At 41.4% G+C, this 18,182-nt stretch overlaps 1 protein-coding gene across 2 annotated transcripts in view; it reads right to left on the bottom strand.

The window, feature by feature from the left end:
• Positions 1 to 18,182, bottom strand: part of TMTC1 (transmembrane O-mannosyltransferase targeting cadherins 1) — a 259,231-nt gene that overhangs the window by 210,755 nt on the left and 30,294 nt on the right. For both annotated transcript variants that reach the window (XM_082742146.1, XM_082742147.1), the window contains exons 4-5: positions 15,053 to 15,229; positions 11,182 to 11,388 (exon numbers count right to left, since the gene is read on the bottom strand). In XM_082742146.1, coding sequence (XP_082598272.1) covers positions 11,182 to 11,388; positions 15,053 to 15,229 — 384 coding nt within the window. The remainder of the gene's footprint in view (positions 1 to 11,181; positions 11,389 to 15,052; positions 15,230 to 18,182) is intronic.

Here is an 18,182-nt window from a genome sequence, read left to right as displayed (position 1 = left end):
GCAGGAGTCAAAGTCCCCTGGCATCTCTTCCAAATTCCTCGTGACAGGCTCCTGCCAACCTTCTCAGCCTCATCTCCCATTACTCGAGTCCTGAGCTGCTTATTACACACACACGTGCACACACACACGAACACACAGACACACGTGCACACACACACGAACACACAGACACACATGCACACACACACGAACACACAGACACACGTGCACACATACACATACGCTCCGCAGGTGCGCGCTGCCGCATTCTCCCTCACGCTATACCTTCTGCCTGGAGAGCCGTCCTGCCTTCAGTTCACTGGCTCATCTGTGACAACGCGGCTCACATCAGATTTCCCTAGCTGACATGCTATGCGGCCCTGCATATCCCTCCTTCGGTGTGCAGGTATCTAACTGCACTTACCGCCACAGATGACCTTATCCATCTGTACAACCTCTCTCCTGGGCTGTAAGCACATCGACGCTGGGCCAATCAGTCCCCCTCTGGGACTCTGCAGTCAGGACCCAGTGAATCTAGCCCCTCTTCTGTGGAACTGAGCTGGGAGGCTATGTGAAGCTAGGACTGAGGCAGCTCTGCACTGAACAAAATAAGAAAAGCTAGTCTTTAAAAAGAGGTGGAAAGAAAAACAACACGAATTTTTTTTTTTTTTTAAGCAAAAGACCATGAAGCCCCAAAGAGGCAGAAAATAAATCTGCTGACTTTGCCAGTTTTTGTGTCCCTAACAAACCCAGGCTCAATTTCCATGCTGGGGTGCTGGCACATTCCAGTGTGTCCTTCTAACAAATGCCTCAATTTGCTGAAGCAAGTTTTCAAAAGGCTTTGTTCTTTGCAAGCAAATGATCCCTAAGACATTTTTGTACCAAGTGTTTAATAAATGTTTATTAATGAAATGAATCAACAAACTACTTCTGCATAGATAGCAGCAGGAGTCAGCTTCCAAAGGCATGGCACTGATTACAACAGGAAAACTGAAGGCAAAATTTGATCTTTTCCCATATTGATAGTTTTCATCAAGACATCTGACTTAAGTTTTAAAGACTTCGGGTCATCAAGAATTCAAGACGGAAAAGGAAATGACAAAATGCACATTAGCAAAATGTCCTCCACTGTCCATTTAGTTACTCCTGAGAGCCCTACATGAGGGTCATTTCTCCATGTCGTCTCCTTTCACAGTCAACCCCCTTCCACCTGCACACGTGTCCATGGAAGACACAAAGAGGAACAGCACAGACTCATAAGGGTCTGGCCAAAACAGGCCTCACAGAGAGTTTCACATGACTGGAAACCAGTCCACCCTGTCTCCCTTATGTTGTGTCACAGGTAAGAAAAACAAAAATCCATGGGAGTAAAGTAGCTGGCCCAAGGACCCCCAACAAATCAGAATCAGAGTGAACCCAGTTTTCCCACAAACCAGGCCAAGGCTCCTTACACTACCCAGAGGTGCCTCTCATTTCTTTACATACACAGTCCACCCTGGGAAATAAACTCTTCCTTTACCAAACAAACAAATAAGCAAAAAACCTATTAGCAACCCTACATTGTTGAGACTTTTCACAAACAGCATAGAGGGACAATGATGACAGTTTCAGTGTTCAAGACATCATGTTCTCTTGAACCAATAGTTCTCAGCTATTATTGTACCTGTATTTTCTGCTTAAAAATAACTGGAGATTGGCACTCAATCTCAATTTATCTGAAAGGTTTACCTAACCTTTGCAGCTGTAAATTACACACCATAAAAAAGAGAGAAACAAGTTGCATGAGGATAAACACACAGCCTTTCACTGACTGCATGAAAACCCAAACTGTAATCAAACAGATGAATTATTTATTTTTAATTTATTTTTAATTTTTAATTTTTTTAAGTAATCTCCACACCCAATGTGGGACACAAACCCACAACCCTGAGGTCATGAATTTCACTCTCCACTGACTAAGCCAGCCAGGTGCGCCTAGACAACTTTTTTAAATAAAAAACATTCACTGTTATTGCAGTACAGATCATAATTCTTTTCACAAAGTCATATTCCTTTTACACTGACAAACAAAAATTACTTTAAGAGCTAAATGCAAAGTATGAAAAACAATCTATGATAAAGACTTAACTGTCAGGAACCCAAAGCTCTACCACTCAAAAGCTGAAATGTATTATTTATTCAATTAGGGACTGAGGGTATGTCTCGCTCTTAACATGAGACAAACATACTTCCTCCTCCCCTCTGTCCAGCTTTGGCTGGTTGTTTGGGTTTGCTTGTTTGTTTTCCTTTTTTTATTTTTTTCCAAATTATGATATATTAATCGCCTTCATTCCCTAAAAATCCATACTTATGTTCCATTTAAACACTTTACCAATACTTTTAGAGGTTAAATCGTTACAAGCAAATCTTTAATGCCAGGCTTCTCATGGAGACTGCTGCTTTTGGTGATTTCAAAATCAATACATATTTTCTACATTATATATAAAGTAATAAAGGTCACGGTTTGAAAAACACGAGCGGCATTAAAAATTCACAAATCTACAACATAAAACACGTATTCCTATATGGCTGTCTGATCACCTACCTAAAAATATTGATAAATTAAGTCTTTATTATTTTTTTCAACCTAATGATTTGTTTACTAGAGCAATGTTTTATTCTGTAGTAATTCTAAAAAACCAAAAACTCTGAATTTGAAAAAGTCAACTGTTAGTCTCATAAACTAACACATCTTTGAGACAATTCATAATGGGTATGGTATTTATCAGTCAAGAATTAGTGTTAACACAAGAATTCTAACATCCTGCTAAACTTCAGTGAACTTTCCATGAGGGGTACAGGAATATTTTTCTTGAATAATCATTTCCTTTTAAACTACTGTAAACTCATGAAAAAAGAGAAGACAACTAAATATCACAAGTAAAAATCAAGACTATCCCACTTTCTTTCATAAATGTGAATGTGCTAAAAAGAAGATTTCTAAACAATATTTCTTCCACATTGGCTTTGGCATAAAACAAACAAGAGAGGGAAGAGAAGCAAAATCCTAGCACTACCATTAATGAAAAGCTATTTTAAGCTCTTTTCCTACATAAACTCATTCATTCCTCACAATACCCTCATGGGGTAGGAATCGGCAGGACTGTCACCTACCCACAAGGGAACGGCAGACACAGAGAGATGAAGTAAGTGGCCAAAGACTATCTACGTGGTAAGAAGTGGAAGAGAATTCAAACCTGGGCACTCTGGTCTGAGCCCACGGTCTTTGTACACTGTCTCCCTCATAGGTTTTACTAGGAATGAAAATTGTAAGCTGCTCATAAAACCTGTGACCCGATCTCTGGCGGATGGTTAAGTGCACACTCCATGGGAGTGACTATGGTTGACACTGATTTTGAAAAACATCGTGCTTGCTTCTAACAAGGGAATTTTCAATCATTTTTATTCCCACAATTTCCACTCACAAGGTCCCTCCAAATACATCATATGTTAATAAAATTTTTTTAAAAGTCCCTCCAAACTCTTCTTGAATTAAAAAAAAGCTTTTCTCAAGTATGTACATTTTTAAGATTCTCTTACATTCACACTACAAAACATATGACCAGATCAAAACGTGTGGCAGATGATTTTCAGAACAACAAGCTGAAAATCCCACCTAATTATCTGCAGCCACCATGAACGGATCGCTGGGCGTGGGGGCACAAGATTCCCGTGAGTTATTTATATACACCTTGAGTGTTTACAATGGTAAGATGAACTGATACTGCTATTAGAATCACTCTATAACCTCTCAGCAGGCTAACACTTAGATAAAGAGAAAAAAATTATTAAGCTGGATGTCAGTAGCATTAACAAAAAGAGCAAAGAAAGCAGTAAACTCCGTAAACATCCTAAGAGCCCTTGCTGTGCTCAGAGTAAGAAAGGAGAGCTGTTTGGTGGCCTGGAGACCACCCAGCCTCTTAAGCACACAGGACAGAGGTGCAGAGCTCCATACAGGGGCTGGTGAGGGGCTGGAAAAGCAGGAGGCCTGGGATCCTCTTCTATGAAGAACTTATTGTGGCAATGACAAAACTGCATGCCAACCAGAAATGCCTACATTCTGATAGTTTTCTCTTTCAACATATGTCCCTGTGCATCCAGTTGGAAAGCAGATGCCTAAGCTTGATTGCTCTACACTGCGAAAGGAAAGAACTTATCATCCACTGACTGAAATTCCCAGGGGATCGAAGATTGCCAAGAATCAGTACCCAATCAAGATTCAACAGAATGAACCAGGGGCTGTCAGCAGTTAGGAACTCTACCAACTGCCATCCATAAATTAAAAGGAATTTTGCCTCCTTAGCATGTGATTTATTTGGAAGAAGCTTTTAGTGCTATGTTCTGAATGAATCCAAGGAACACTTTACTGAAATGATCCATTTTAGTGCAGAGCTCAGTTCAAGAACCAAAGCAGATTACAATAAGCTTTCAGACAAACTCATCAAGGTAATTCCTGCCTCACCACATACTCTAGGTCTGGTTCAAAAAGAATGATCTCGCTCAAAACTAATGGTTAGGAAACAGTAAGAAGAAAAAACAATTCTTTTCTAATTCTGTATCCACACAAGAGAATACTTTTCTGATAAGTTCCATATTTCGAAAAAGCTACTTACTCTAAAAGAATCTGAAAGCCCAGCTTGGGTAAATCGATCCTACTAATGAACATTAAAGGTACATTAATGATAGTATCACAATAAACGCACTTCCTAATTAAGAAATCTGACAACACAGACTTAAAAATAACTTCTTAATTTATGTTTTAATGTTTTTTTAATAATTTAGCCTCTTTTTTTAAAATTTATTTATTTGACAGACAGAGATCAAAAGTAGGTGGTGAGGCAGGCAGAGAGAGAGAAAAGAGGAAGCAGCTGAGCAGAGAGCCCAATGCAGGGCTCGATCCCAAGACCCTGGGATCACAACCTGAGCTGAAGGCAGAGGCTTTAACCCACTGAGCCACCCCGGCGCCCCCATTTCAATGTTTTTAAAAGAAATTTCTCACCCTTTCCATCACTCCTCTTGCAAAATACCACCATTTGTTCACCCTTCCCAATAAAATATTTCTTTCTCTACAGGAAGACAAATGCCTCCAGCAATCACTCACTTCCTTTCTCCAGTGCCTCACATTCACTAAGCATGTCTGCAGTTCACCGACATCCAAAAGAAGCACACAGTATTAGCAAAAGCTATGGTCAGATCGCTATGTTAAAAAGAAATGGACAAACTATGAAAAAGCTCAGGGTATATGGGAAAAAAGTCAGAAGAAGTATCATTGGGATATTGTGCCCATAGGATAGGTTGATAGTGGACAGTTACACAGTTGTTACATAATAAATCATTTTAACAATAATTACGCTGGCTGGTTTGGCTAGTGTCTTTATAAAATGCAGCCCAAGAGTCATTGCTTTCCCGGATCCCTCCACCCATCATGTGCCTCCCTGAAGTAAGTCATAATGATCTGGAAGCAGCCATCCAAGAACAACTAAAAGACCAAAGAATTTACACCACTGAGGAAGAGAGGAAAAATTCTCTAGCAAAATGTGGCCCAGTTCATCTTTAAACAAAGCAAAGTAGAAAATGATAAATAGCAACTGAAGAGAATCTGCAGTCTCTTTATAATAAAATCTTAACTTAACATGTACTTTCATGAGGTGATCTATATTCTTAACATGGATTCATTTGAGGCTCACACCTGCATTACGAGATTTTAAAGTAGGGGAGGGGATTTACTATTATGAGCCCCCAAACTTCACCTGGAACTGCTGGATGATTTTCCATGTAGACCTATTAGTTAACACCACATCTCTTTCACTCAGTCGTTTATTTTTTTTAAAAAGATTTTATTTTTAAGTAATCTCCACACCCAATGTGGTGCTCGAACTTACAGCCCCAAGATCAAGAGCCACATGTCTTCCTGACTAAGCCAGCCAGGCACCCCTGGGCATTTCATTTTGGAAAGCAGCAGCTGAATGAGACTAGAAATGGCTCATTTGAAACCAGTCAACAGAAAAAGTGTGTAAAACTGGGGGTAAGGGGATACAAAAGAGAGCCCAGTTATTAGTCAGATACAAGCTTTCAACAGATTTTTTTTTCTATCACTTGCAAATCACACTTCGCTAGCTCACAAAGTTCCTCTCAAAGCTGAGACTATTAATAATGATCTGCAACACACCTGCCCTATTCACAGGATCATATGTGTGGATGAAAGTACAAAATCCCACCTCAGGAGTTTAATCTGCACAGCATTTCTTACTTTGGGGGAAAAGAGTGTAATGCAAGGTCTACAGAAATCCAGCATTAAAACGATACTTAAAAGTTCAGTTACCCATTCCGCAAGTGAAGGTCAAAATATTTATGTGCCTCCCTAAGTCCCCTGAATTTAATTACCTCACAAATTCACTTTAGTGCCAAACTGTTCTCCAGTCCTAAACCTGTCTTAGTTTCTGGATCTGCATACCTATGGGTAAGGTATTTACAAGAAAAACTCTTTTAAGACCCAATGAAGTGAAAAAATTCTAACCACTACATTGCCCACAAAGGTAGAAAATGAGCTCATTTTAAGTAAAAATACCATGATCATCACCCAGCCAAGTTCCATGAAGGCAGGGCTGAATTTGCTTCACCACCATATTCCTCACACCAAAAATGGTATTGAGCACTGAGTAGGTACTCAGTAAATAGTGTTAAATGAAGGACCCCTGACGGATCCAGCTGGAAAAAAGAGGAAATGACCAAGAACTTATTGAGCCAAGAACTGTTCTTCAGTGCCTAGTGTGACCATTGTCATTTAAAAATGAAATCAATCAAGTATATCATGAAAAGTTGACTATACATAGTTATATATAAATGTTGCTATGAGTTCTGAAGATAAGAATTCACTGACCTTTCCAATGTGAAAAAGAAAATGTACCCACGTGTGAATGAATTTAACATAATAAAGAAGATAAGGGAAGGAATATTTACATACAAAACATTCCTCAATTCACATGGAGTAATTCAGTAAAACACAGTATCAACTGAAATCTTATCTGACTCCAGAGCATGTACCCTAAGTGTGAAGTTTTCTATTGCACTTTCTACCCATGAGTCAATCACCAACTCACGCAGAAAAACTGGTAACTGAATAAATGTAGTAGGGTCTTTTTTTTTTCTGGGTTGGGATTTTCCCCTATGTGTAGTAACCTCTGAAAACAGTTTACATCATAGTGTTCAGCCTAATTTTTTGTCAGACTAATGCCATCCACGCAGTACAAATGTGTACTAGCAAACAGGCTCAAAGTTCAATCAAAAAACATAAAAGAAAACCCATCCTACACAAACATCTCATGCCCTGCCTGCACCCTGCAGGTTCACCATTTTCATGATGCCGCCTGCTGTCCAGAAACCCACACAGGAATGAGAAGGGTTATAATATGAAACTAGCAATCCAGACAAGGCCGGCTACCATGTGCTGACCGGCCACCTGTGTGCCTGGCTCCTATCGGTCTGCATCTTACCTGTGCTATTGCTCTTAGTCCTGACAACCAAGTGGAGAGGAAAGGGTTATTCCTACTGCTTTCCCCATTTGCAGATGGGGAAACATAGGTTGAAGGAGATCAGAGATCATGTCTTCGTAGGAGCCGTGACTTAAACATGGTCTCGAGGGCGCCTGGGTGGCTCAGTTGGTTGGACGACTGCCTTCGGCTCAGGTCATGATCCTGGAGTCCCAGGATCGAGTCCCACATCAGGCTCCCAGCTCCATGGGAAGTCTGCTTCTCCCTCTGACCTTCTCCTCACTCATGTTGTCTCTCACTGTCTCTCTTTCAAATAAATAAATAAAATCTTTAAAAAAAAAAACATGGTCTCGAGACCTTAGGAACTAGGACAGCACAACTTCTTGGACTTTTATTTGCTTTACCTGACCAGCTTCTGACAAAAGTTCATGCAACGTTTTACAAAAATAATTTTAACACTAATCAAATGTATACTCAAAAATATAATACCTTTCCTTTCAAAAGAGGGAAAATTTATGACAACTTTCCAAAGGAAGGAAAATAAATGGTCTATCTTGCCCATAAACATGGTAACTTAGTAAAACTCTGACCCAGTTTCAGCTGTGCTGTATACTGCTCTTCAGATACCATTGTTTCTAAAATAATACCCTGGTGTTCAGGGTTTTAAAAAAAAAATGTAACCTACAAGAGAATGTCACCTGATTCAATGTGTTAGCCCCAAACCCCATCAGAGCAAGCCAAAAGGTGCTTCATCGACAGTCTAAGAAGGATTGCAAGAATCTTTCCACCACCTGAGAGTTCAACAGAGAAGTGCACTCCACATCAAATGACACAGGTGTCCTGCCTCCTCCCCTAAGCCAAGTCCTCGCCTGGAACCCTGGACTTGCAGAAGATGACGATTTTAAATTTTTTTGAATTCTGCAGACCAGTTATTAAGTACATCCATTACTGAAAATGAAACTTAAAATTTTAAAAATCATATTAAAAGCAAAGGTGATAACCACTCAAAGCTCATCACTTCCTAATTGGTTTACTTCGTTTTACTACTAACTCTGTGGTCTATGAGGCAGTGGAAATACTGCACAGTGGTGGGCTCTAACACATTTCCCCCTAACGCCATGGTCAAGGGTGTCACATATGTAGCCTGAAATGAGCCATGGTAGGAGTATTTCTAGGACATCAGCAAACGCAGCATTCCCCTGGTATTCCTAATTCATCCCATCCCTTTCTGCTGCCATGTCTTCCATCTCTCCTCTCTACAGTTTGTCAAACAGAACGACAAGGCTTGCAACAAGAACTTACCCACATGTACACACATCCACCAAATTTAAAATAAGAATGAAAACAAAAACCCAACACACCTCCAGATAACATCCTTCTCCACCATTCCTTCATTTATTTAAAAGATTTATTTATTTGAGAGTTGAGTGGGCAAGCTCATTTAAAAGAGTGATTTATTCATTTGAGAGTAAGCAAGCGAGGGAGAGGGAGAATCCTGAAGCAGACTCCCCACAGAGTGTGGAGCCCAACACAGGGATTGATTTCTTGGCCCTGAGATCATGACCCTGAAACTGAAACCAGGAGTCAGACACTTAACTGAATGAACCACCCAGGCACCCCTCCACCATTTCTTCATTGTCAAATTTACTGAAAATTATTCTTTCTGTGATTAATTCCAACACTTTCTTCCCATCAGTTCATTAATTTAGTCATTTCACAAATATTCGAGCAACTACGATTAGCCAGACACTGTGAAAGTAACTGGGGATATGAATCTGAGTAAAGTCTAATATGGTCCTTTCTTCATGAGAGTCACATGTTGAAGCCACCTTGAAAATCTCCATATTCTATTAATTGCTCTTCTTTCTCCTCCTTGGCCTTTCTTTCTTTCTGTCTTTTTTTTTTTTTTTTTTTAAGATTTCACTTATTTGAAAGAGAAAGAGAGGGATATTCAGAGGGAGAAGCAGACTCCCCGCTGAACAGGGAGCCCAATGCAGGACTCGATCCTGAGACTCCAAGATCATGACCTGAGTCAAAAGCAGTCCCTTAACCAACTGAGCCACCCAGGTACCCTTCCTCCTTGGCCTTTCTTTAAAAATTAACAATTTCCCTAAAATTCTCTGTCTTCTTTTCCTCCACGGCCCTCCATAAAAAAGTCAAGATTTCCCCAATGATATAGGACTCTATCTTATCTCTCTTTTTCCTTCCACAGGAATTTCATACATTTTTGTGATTTCAACCTCCCCCCCGCCCCAAACTGTCAGAAAACCTACTCTCCCCTAGCCTTTCCATCTCAGTAACTGGTACCACCATCCACCCAACTGTTGAAGCCAGATACCCCCAAATCCTCATTTCCTGCCTTTCCCTTACTCTTCTCACCTCTCCCCTTCATCCCAAGCATCAGCAAGTCCTGTAGGACCTACATCCAAAAGATGCCCCAAATCCAACACAGTCCCTGTCACCCTTGGCCAAGACCTTGTTTGTTCACACAGTCTGTATAGAAGTCTCCAAACCCTCCTCTGCTTTATTCTTGCCCCCTTACATCAAGCACTACAAAGAAGCCAGTGAACATTTTAAAAAAGAAATGTGATCATTTCTCTCCACACTTAAAACAAGTAAGAAACCTCTAAAGTGTTCCTTCTCTACCCAGAATAAAATCCAAACTTAATTTTATAGCCAACAGGACCCTTCATTATCTGGGCCTGGCCACTCCCTGACCTCACCTCTTCCAGCTCCCACTTGCTCATTAGCCCAAGTCTGGAACCTTCTGCCCAGATCTTGGCAGGTCTTTGCAGGACTAGTGCCTCCTGTCATTACAGGGATTCTGGAGGCCTTCCCTGACCAACCAACCCCAATTTGGCCAGGCCAGGCCCGCCCATCACTCTCTATCACACTGTTCATTCCTTGCTAATAATTTAGACTATGTCTTCTTCTACTGGAAAGGAAGCTATACAAGAGTTCAGACCTTGTCCTCCTTATTTACCAGGACATCCCTGGTGCCTAGAACAGTGCCCGACACTTGACAGATGTTCAGTAGCTATGTTGATGAGTAAATGAATGAAATGAATGAATGAAGCAAAATCCAAAAACACCGACAAAAGTGGGAATAACTGGAAACCAAGACTCTGAAATGAGAGTTTTCTAGGACCGCACAGAGGAATAAGAACTGGAATCTGAAGTGGTAAAATGTTAACAGGATGAATCTCATTTCCATCTTTATTAAATTCTGACTTGCCTGTGGTTCAAACTATTTTAGACACAACCTAATTTAGTGAGGGGACCTGTTCTGATGAATCTCTGTTAATTTTCACGGCTGGGTGAAAGGAGGACCCCCACCCTCCCAGAGTGCCTGCTCTTCCATGCAAGGCTTTTCCTTAGGGACACAGTCAAGTGTCTGTCCTGCCTAACTGAGGCTTCTCAGACCCACGTCCCACCCGGTGCTTCCAAATCAAGGCCCAGAGCAGGGCAGCTACTTGCTGCTTCCAGCGACTCCTATCTTACCTCATCTAATATAGGGAAAGGGAAGAATGAAGAGGAGGAGGAGGGAGGGAAAGGCGGAGAGAGAAAGGGGAGTCAGGAAACACTCACTGGGTATTTTACTTCTCCTGCCCAACCCTGGCTACACCAGGTGGTGCTGGAGCATGAAAATGGCCCTGGGGAGCCCTGTCAGTACCTCATCACGGACCACATGGCTCGAGGAGACACTGGGAATCCACTGCTCTTGGGTTCTGGCGGCGATGGGGAGTGGCAACCACCCCAAGCTCCTCGGTGAGGAAATCGCTGTTGCTTCCCATTCTCCCGGTGAGGGTGCACAGGCAGAGAGGAGGGCTGAGGGCTCGCAGGCTGCTGTGGGCTGCGTTGATGGATGACCCCATTGCTTCTAATTATGTACGTGGCAGTGAGGGGAGAGAAAGTCAAACAGAATGATAAGACTTTCAACAAGAAGTAACAGTCCCCTGCCCCACTCCCAAGTCCTGTTCCCTGGAAGCAATCATCCTCAAGACTTTTAGGTTTTTTGTTTCCGGTATATATCACACGGTTTTAAAAAGAACACAATTATAACATTTTTTTTTTTAATTTTAGAACTTAGGTTTACTTACTACTATAGAATACTAGGTTTCAGTCTCTCTTACAAGGTTGCCAACACTCACATACACATGCACACACACACACACACACGCACACACACTCACACCCCTCATCCTCCAGATAGATTTCTTTCAAAATATTTGATAGAAGTGGTATTCGGGATTTACATAATTATGATCTTGTAAAATATCATTCATAGCTGATCTGTCCAATGTACCTTGGTTATATTTTCTTTCATGAATCCTCTGAAATAGAATTCATAACCATCAAATGGGCAAAAATTAAAATATCTGACACTACCAAGTGAAGCCCAAAATGTGGAGCAAAGCCAAGGGGATTCTCAGACAATTGCTGCAATTGTTTCAAGTCCTCTAGTAGAGGACGCGGCGAACATGTGTCTATCTGTGGTTCCAGCAACTCCCCCTTCTATGCCTGAGAGAAACCCACATGTATTTGCACACACACACACACACACACACACACACACACACAATCCATTGCGGCATAGTTTACAATAGCAAAAATGGTACAAATAACCTAAATTCCAAATCCAGAAAAGCAGATAAATAAATTGTGCTATTTAAATACTGAACAACAATTAAACCTAACGTACTAGAGCTACACATACCCACGATGTACCTCAAAGTCCTAATGTTAAATGAAAAGCAAGTGATACTACTGACTTAAAGTTTGAAAATATGTTAAAAATACACTATTTGATACTCATTGGTATATACCTACTAAGTAATGGCATATAAATAATTGTAGAAATGAAAAGTGACAAATGCAGGATGGTGGTTACTCTCAGAGAAAGAGGTTAGGGACTGGAGTCAGGGAATGTTATTCTCTGCATGTTGGAAATGATATCCAAATTCTTAGAAAAGAAATAAAAGTACAAAGAAACTTAACTCTCAGGAGCTGATCTTTCACTGAAAATATTTCTTCCTGATGGTGATGTCAAATCAAAGAAATCCCACTCCATTCCTGGGCCCAATCTTAAAATTTAGGAATAAATTGTCCCTCACATAGAAGAGCTTCCAACATTCATTTTTGTTACTATTTCTTTCTTGCCACCTGAATCGTATGATAAAGGACCTCGAGAACAACCTAACGCCAAGATGTTTATTCTAAATGAACAGATAAAGTGGGAAGATAGCCCTAAGAGTTTGCGCAAAACTGCATGTGTATATATTAAATTACTGGGAAAAGGGGACACGATTCTGTGAGATTTTCAAAAGGGTCATGACCCCTGTTACACTCAGGACGTCTGAGCTGATCTCATGGTACAAATGTGAGCCCAGGCCTTGGGCAGCAGATGTCCTAGAAGAGGTCTCTAGGTCCCTGCTCTGTGTTCTGTCCACAGTGGCAAAGGTACTCAGGGGCAAGCCTGTGGCTCCCAGAGTCACACAGACAGGGATCCAAATCCTGGCTCCCCCTGGGATTTGGTGACTCTGACGAGATCGGGCGCGTTCAGGGTGGTATGGCCATAGACGGATTTGGTGACTCTGGAGAGGTCACTTCCTGTGATTCTGTTTTCTCCTCTACTAAATAAGGCTAACAGTTATTCTGAGCATTAAGTGACTTCATGCCTATTAATGGTGTGGCACAGTGCCTGGCATGTGGCCAGGACTCAGGAGATCTTAACTTATTGGCCAGGTCTCTGGTACGTGCTCTCTGTTCTGACTGCTGTGCACAACTGTAATCAGTTTCTTGTATGACTACTCATACAACGTCTGTCTCCCCCACTATCTGTATGCCCCTGGAGGGTAGAAATCTCTCTCGTTCTTGGCCAGGCACAGAATGAGTATGTGTTGAATGGGTGGACAAAAGGATGAAGGAAAGAACGAATGTCTCCCCTTAGGCAGAGCCACTGCTTATGAGAGCCAAAACTGACCAAAAAGCGAAGCAGGGACTATAAGCTGTGCAACTTCTGAGCAACGTATCAGCGGTATGATTGCCACTCCCCCCAACCCCCCAGAACTTCCAGTGGTTTAGTATTCTGAAGGTCAGAAACAATTCTTAAAGAAATAATAGGGACAATTATCCCCTCTGACAAAAGCCTCGCTCAACAGTGACCAGATGAAACAGAAAGCAGTACAGAGGCAACGGTGGGCTGCAGAATCCCAAGACCAGAGCAGACATGACTTCAAGGATGAGGTTCACACGGCTCTGGACAGGACTACAGGGGAGGCTCTGCAGTCAGTCATCACATCCTCCTGCCGTCAGCAAGGCAAAGCAGAAAGGGCTCCAGGACTCAGCTACAGAGGCGGCGAGAAGGAAGTGTGAACAGGACGGGTTGCTAGGTCATTCTGTACAAAGTAAGGCCAGCATCACCATCCCTCCTATTGGCTGAGAAGGTAGAGAGGCCAAGGCATTCTCACAGAAGCCAAGGGGAGGTCCTCTGGCTCACAGCTTTCTTGGCATGAACTTAGGTCAAAATGATAACCGAGCTCCTTCCTTTTACACGCCTCTGAGATTTACAGAGAGCCAATAGAGCACTAAAGTCTATTTAAATTATCTCTAAGAACGCCCAGGCAGGAAGGTGATCAGAATTTAATGACTCATCTCAGCTTGTTGCCACTCAATAACACTGCTCTTATCTTTATGTCAAGGAGTATAAAGAGCTAGGGAATGGAATAGAAAGGCAGGATTTTTTTCTTTTAAAGCTAAAATTCTTCATGGGATGAAGCAGAAGAATAAATCAACCATGTTTTTTAAAAGTTCAAAAGTAAGGGCCTTATAATTACTGAAAAATGGGGTCTGCATGGCAAACAGTAATTATAGAGTTGACAGAGGTAGAAAAATATAGTATGTGCTTCAACTTTTAATATGACTCAGCATTCTTGCCATCTATAGTCCACAGGATATAATGAATGTGCTTAAACTCTTTTAAGTGAAAACAGGCTACTAAATAAACTTGACCTTTAATTTGAATATAACCTGTGAGTACTCCTGTATGGTGTAGACTGGCCTTTTGTGGAATTCCAAAACAAAACATCAAAAACTCCTAGGTAACAGCATCACCCATAGAACAAGTAACCAGACCCAACTTAGCAGTGTTTTTTTCATATGAATTCAGGAATTCAAAAAGCTGTTAAGAAACAGTTACCATTTGCAACCACTCCTCTCTATGAATAGGATTTCTCAATAGTATGCGACCAAAACAATCTAGCAACATAAACATAAACATAAACATAACATAGATACTTTCCAATTCCAAATTGGAGGCTCACAAAATCCTTACAGCCCTCATTGATTTTTATAAAGCGTGAGGAATTTGAACATACCTAATGCATTTATCTTAATAAAACAAACCTTATTAATTTACAGTGTAAATGAGGTTACGTTTAACAAAATGTTATACTTTTTTTTTTTAACTAAAAATTTGAAAGCAACCGATTTAAGTAATTCTCTGCACATGCACTGCTTGGTATCAAAACTTTAAAATGACTTACGATTTCTCTTGCTTGCGGGACAGGGAAAAGAGATCGTAAACCAAGCACACTCCAAACACCGTGATGCCTGTCTCTTTGACCAGCATCGCGCAGGTCCCCAGAAACAAACTGAGCAGCAAGAAGAATGGAGAAGTGGTGGGAGGGAAACATTCCCCAACATGATGCTGGTCCACACTCCTGGAAAACAAGATCAAGATTCTTAATCTAGGGCGCCTGGGTGGCTCAGTGGGTTAAAGCCTCTGCCTTCGGCTCACGTCATGATCCCAGGGTGCTGGGATCGAGCCCCGCATCGGGCTCACTGCTCAGCAGGGAGACTGCTTCCCTTCCTCTCTCTCTGCCTGCCTCTCCGCCTACTTGCGATCTCTCTCTGTCAAATAAATAAATAAAATCTTAAAAAAAAAAAAAAGACTCTTAATCTAAGAAGAAATGTGGGTCACTGAGAAATACCAACTAGTAAAAATAAGATTTGACAATCAATTTCACTGTATTCTAAGTAAGCAGGTGAACAAAGATTTCTTCACAAATATTCATCACAGAATTATTTAAAATCACAAACATGAAAAAGAGTGAATGCCCAACAACACTGAACTTGGTTACTTAAATTAAGGTGCATATAAATTATGGTAAAATATGGCATATAATAAATGGACACTAAAAAACCACTTAAAATGCTACCATACAGATATAGTTAGTGGCATGAAGGATGTTTAAGTGAATATATTTTAAGTGAATAATACAGATTACTAAGCCACATGCATCAACTCTGGCCCAGGTTCCCTGGGTTCCAATCACAGCTTTGCAGCTAACTGGGGCAGGTTACTCTGCCACTCTGTGCCTCAGTTCCTTCCTGTATGAAACAGGATCCCCGTGTTGTAGGCAGAATTAAATAAATGACTTAGTACACGCAAAGTGGTTATCCTCACTATTACTACTTTGGTGAAGGTGTTTTATATGCTTCTGTACATAAATCAGTCAGTGGACATAGGTATGTATACCAAAATACAATCCTCATTTTTCTCTGCAATGAAAATACAGATGTTTGGGGCTTTTTCTATTCTTCTGGTTAATTGGTATTTTAAAATTTATTTTCCAAGGGGATGTATTAGGTAATTTTTTTCCCCTCAGTATAATTTCCAGTAGGGATTTCCAAAAAGCCTTTTTTCACCTTACAACACAGAATCAGCCAATACCGAAAAACATCACTGTTCCTTCAGGAGGTGCCACACCCATGACTCCTACTCCTCCAAAGTAAAGGCCAATATTTCTGTAGTTAGGACACCTTAGCTGTATCCTTATGTCTTGGAACAATGACCTAAAATTACATGCCAAATGTGTGGTGGACATGCATTTTTCTCTGAAGCTGGTCTATAGCTTCAGGTGCTAAGGCTGTGAATGGCAGGCACGGCAGAAACTGTAATCCCAAGGCTCATCATCACATAGAGATAGATGGACATGATGCTGGCCTCCCCGTGTTCCCGAATGTACCATCCACACAGAGAAGGCCCCAGAGACTAAGTTTAAACTAAAAAGGCAATTGTTAATCTTGTTCTAATACCAGAGTACACAGGAAAGAAGTAATTGGTGCATCTGGGTTTCTCTTTTTAAGATTTTCCACACCACCATTTCGGATGACTGGCGATGTAGTGTTAAGTCACAAAGCCAGGCCCCGGAGACTAGTACTAGATAGGCACCCCCCACTTTTCACAAGTTCATGTTACGGCCCACTTCACTTTAATGAAAGACCTACATGAGTACCTATTTTCTCTAACAGGAAGAAATCCAAAGAGGATTTTTGCTTTTACAAAAGAAGGTGAAAAGCAAAAACAGTGTTCCGTTCGGGAGCGTTAGAGAGGCAAGGCGCTAGACAAACAGCAGAGGGGCCCGGCCAGTCAGCTCCATCCCTAGGGCCACACTCAGGGCCGCAGTGTTGGGCTGTGTCTGTGAGCACCTGTGCTTTATCTCCATTTACTCTGTGCATCCATTAGTGGGATGTGTCCTGAGGTGTCAGAAAACGCCCAAGAGAAGTTGTTTTTTGTGGTCTGGGAATGCCCCCAATTTTTCCATATTAATTAATAGCCATTGATTGTTCTTCAACTTGAGGCCATTTTAGCTTACAAGAGGTGTTCACAGAATCGCTCTACTCTCGGGTATTGGGGGAAACCTGTACCAAGAAAACGCTCCACTCGTGAAGCCAAAATTTCGGAAGAATTAATTCATTCTTGGTCATTCAAGGTCTAAACTGGTTGATAACAGGGTTTCTCAATCTGCAGACTACTGGCATTTTGGGGAAAATGACCCTTTGTTGTAAGGGTTGTCCTGTACATTGTAGGACCCTTGGCCTCTACTTACAGAGCACAGGTAGCACCTTTCTACTTAATGACAAGCCAAAGTGTCTCCAGACACTGCCAGATGTCCGCAGGGGAAGAGCATAACTGCCCCACGTGGAGAACCACTTGTTCAGAATTGTGCTGCTCAGGGCCACTGGGCTCTCAAAGATGGCAGGCCAATGAACTCATTCAAAGATCAACATTCACAAATCCCTAACCAGCCATCCCTCCGTGAAATATGGTGACATGACTCACTGGCCCCTTTTTTCCTGGCCAACCCCTGTGCCATCAGCCCCATTCCCATTTTCTTTTTGACCCGCCCCTTTCCCGGTGTGGATACATCACAACTCAAGTGAGAATCTGAGCACTGTGCGGAGTAAGGGCAATATCATGGTAAATTATTTTATTGCTTTTCCACATTCCAAAGCAAGGAACTTAATGTATTGTGATGAAAGGATGTGTGAATTTGAAAACTACAGATGAAAAACACTACCTCCAATTCAGCCTTGTTATTTTAAGCTCTGAGCTACTTTAGTGAGGATAATAAAGAGGAAACAGAATTGGGACCAAAATGAAACGGAGGAATTAAACAAATCACGGCCAAATAAAAGAGAGGACTACACCCAATATTTATTGGCCTGGAGCTTTCAAATTCCATTCTCAGTAAGAAATGACAAGTAAGAATAATCAAGAAGCAAGAGCTTCCCAGCACTGGGAGAGCAGTTCCATTCAAAGGCTACGACAAGGTTCTGAATGTGGCTAGAAGAGACAGCAGCACCACATTTCCTAAGGGGGGGTGGTTT

Source organism: Mustela nivalis (genome assembly GCF_964662115.1).
Source record: "Mustela nivalis genome assembly, chromosome: 7".
Classification (NCBI taxonomy): Eukaryota; Metazoa; Chordata; class Mammalia; order Carnivora; family Mustelidae; genus Mustela; species Mustela nivalis.
Note: the sequence above shows the minus strand (reverse complement) of the source record. Positions and strands in the feature narration are given on the sequence as shown.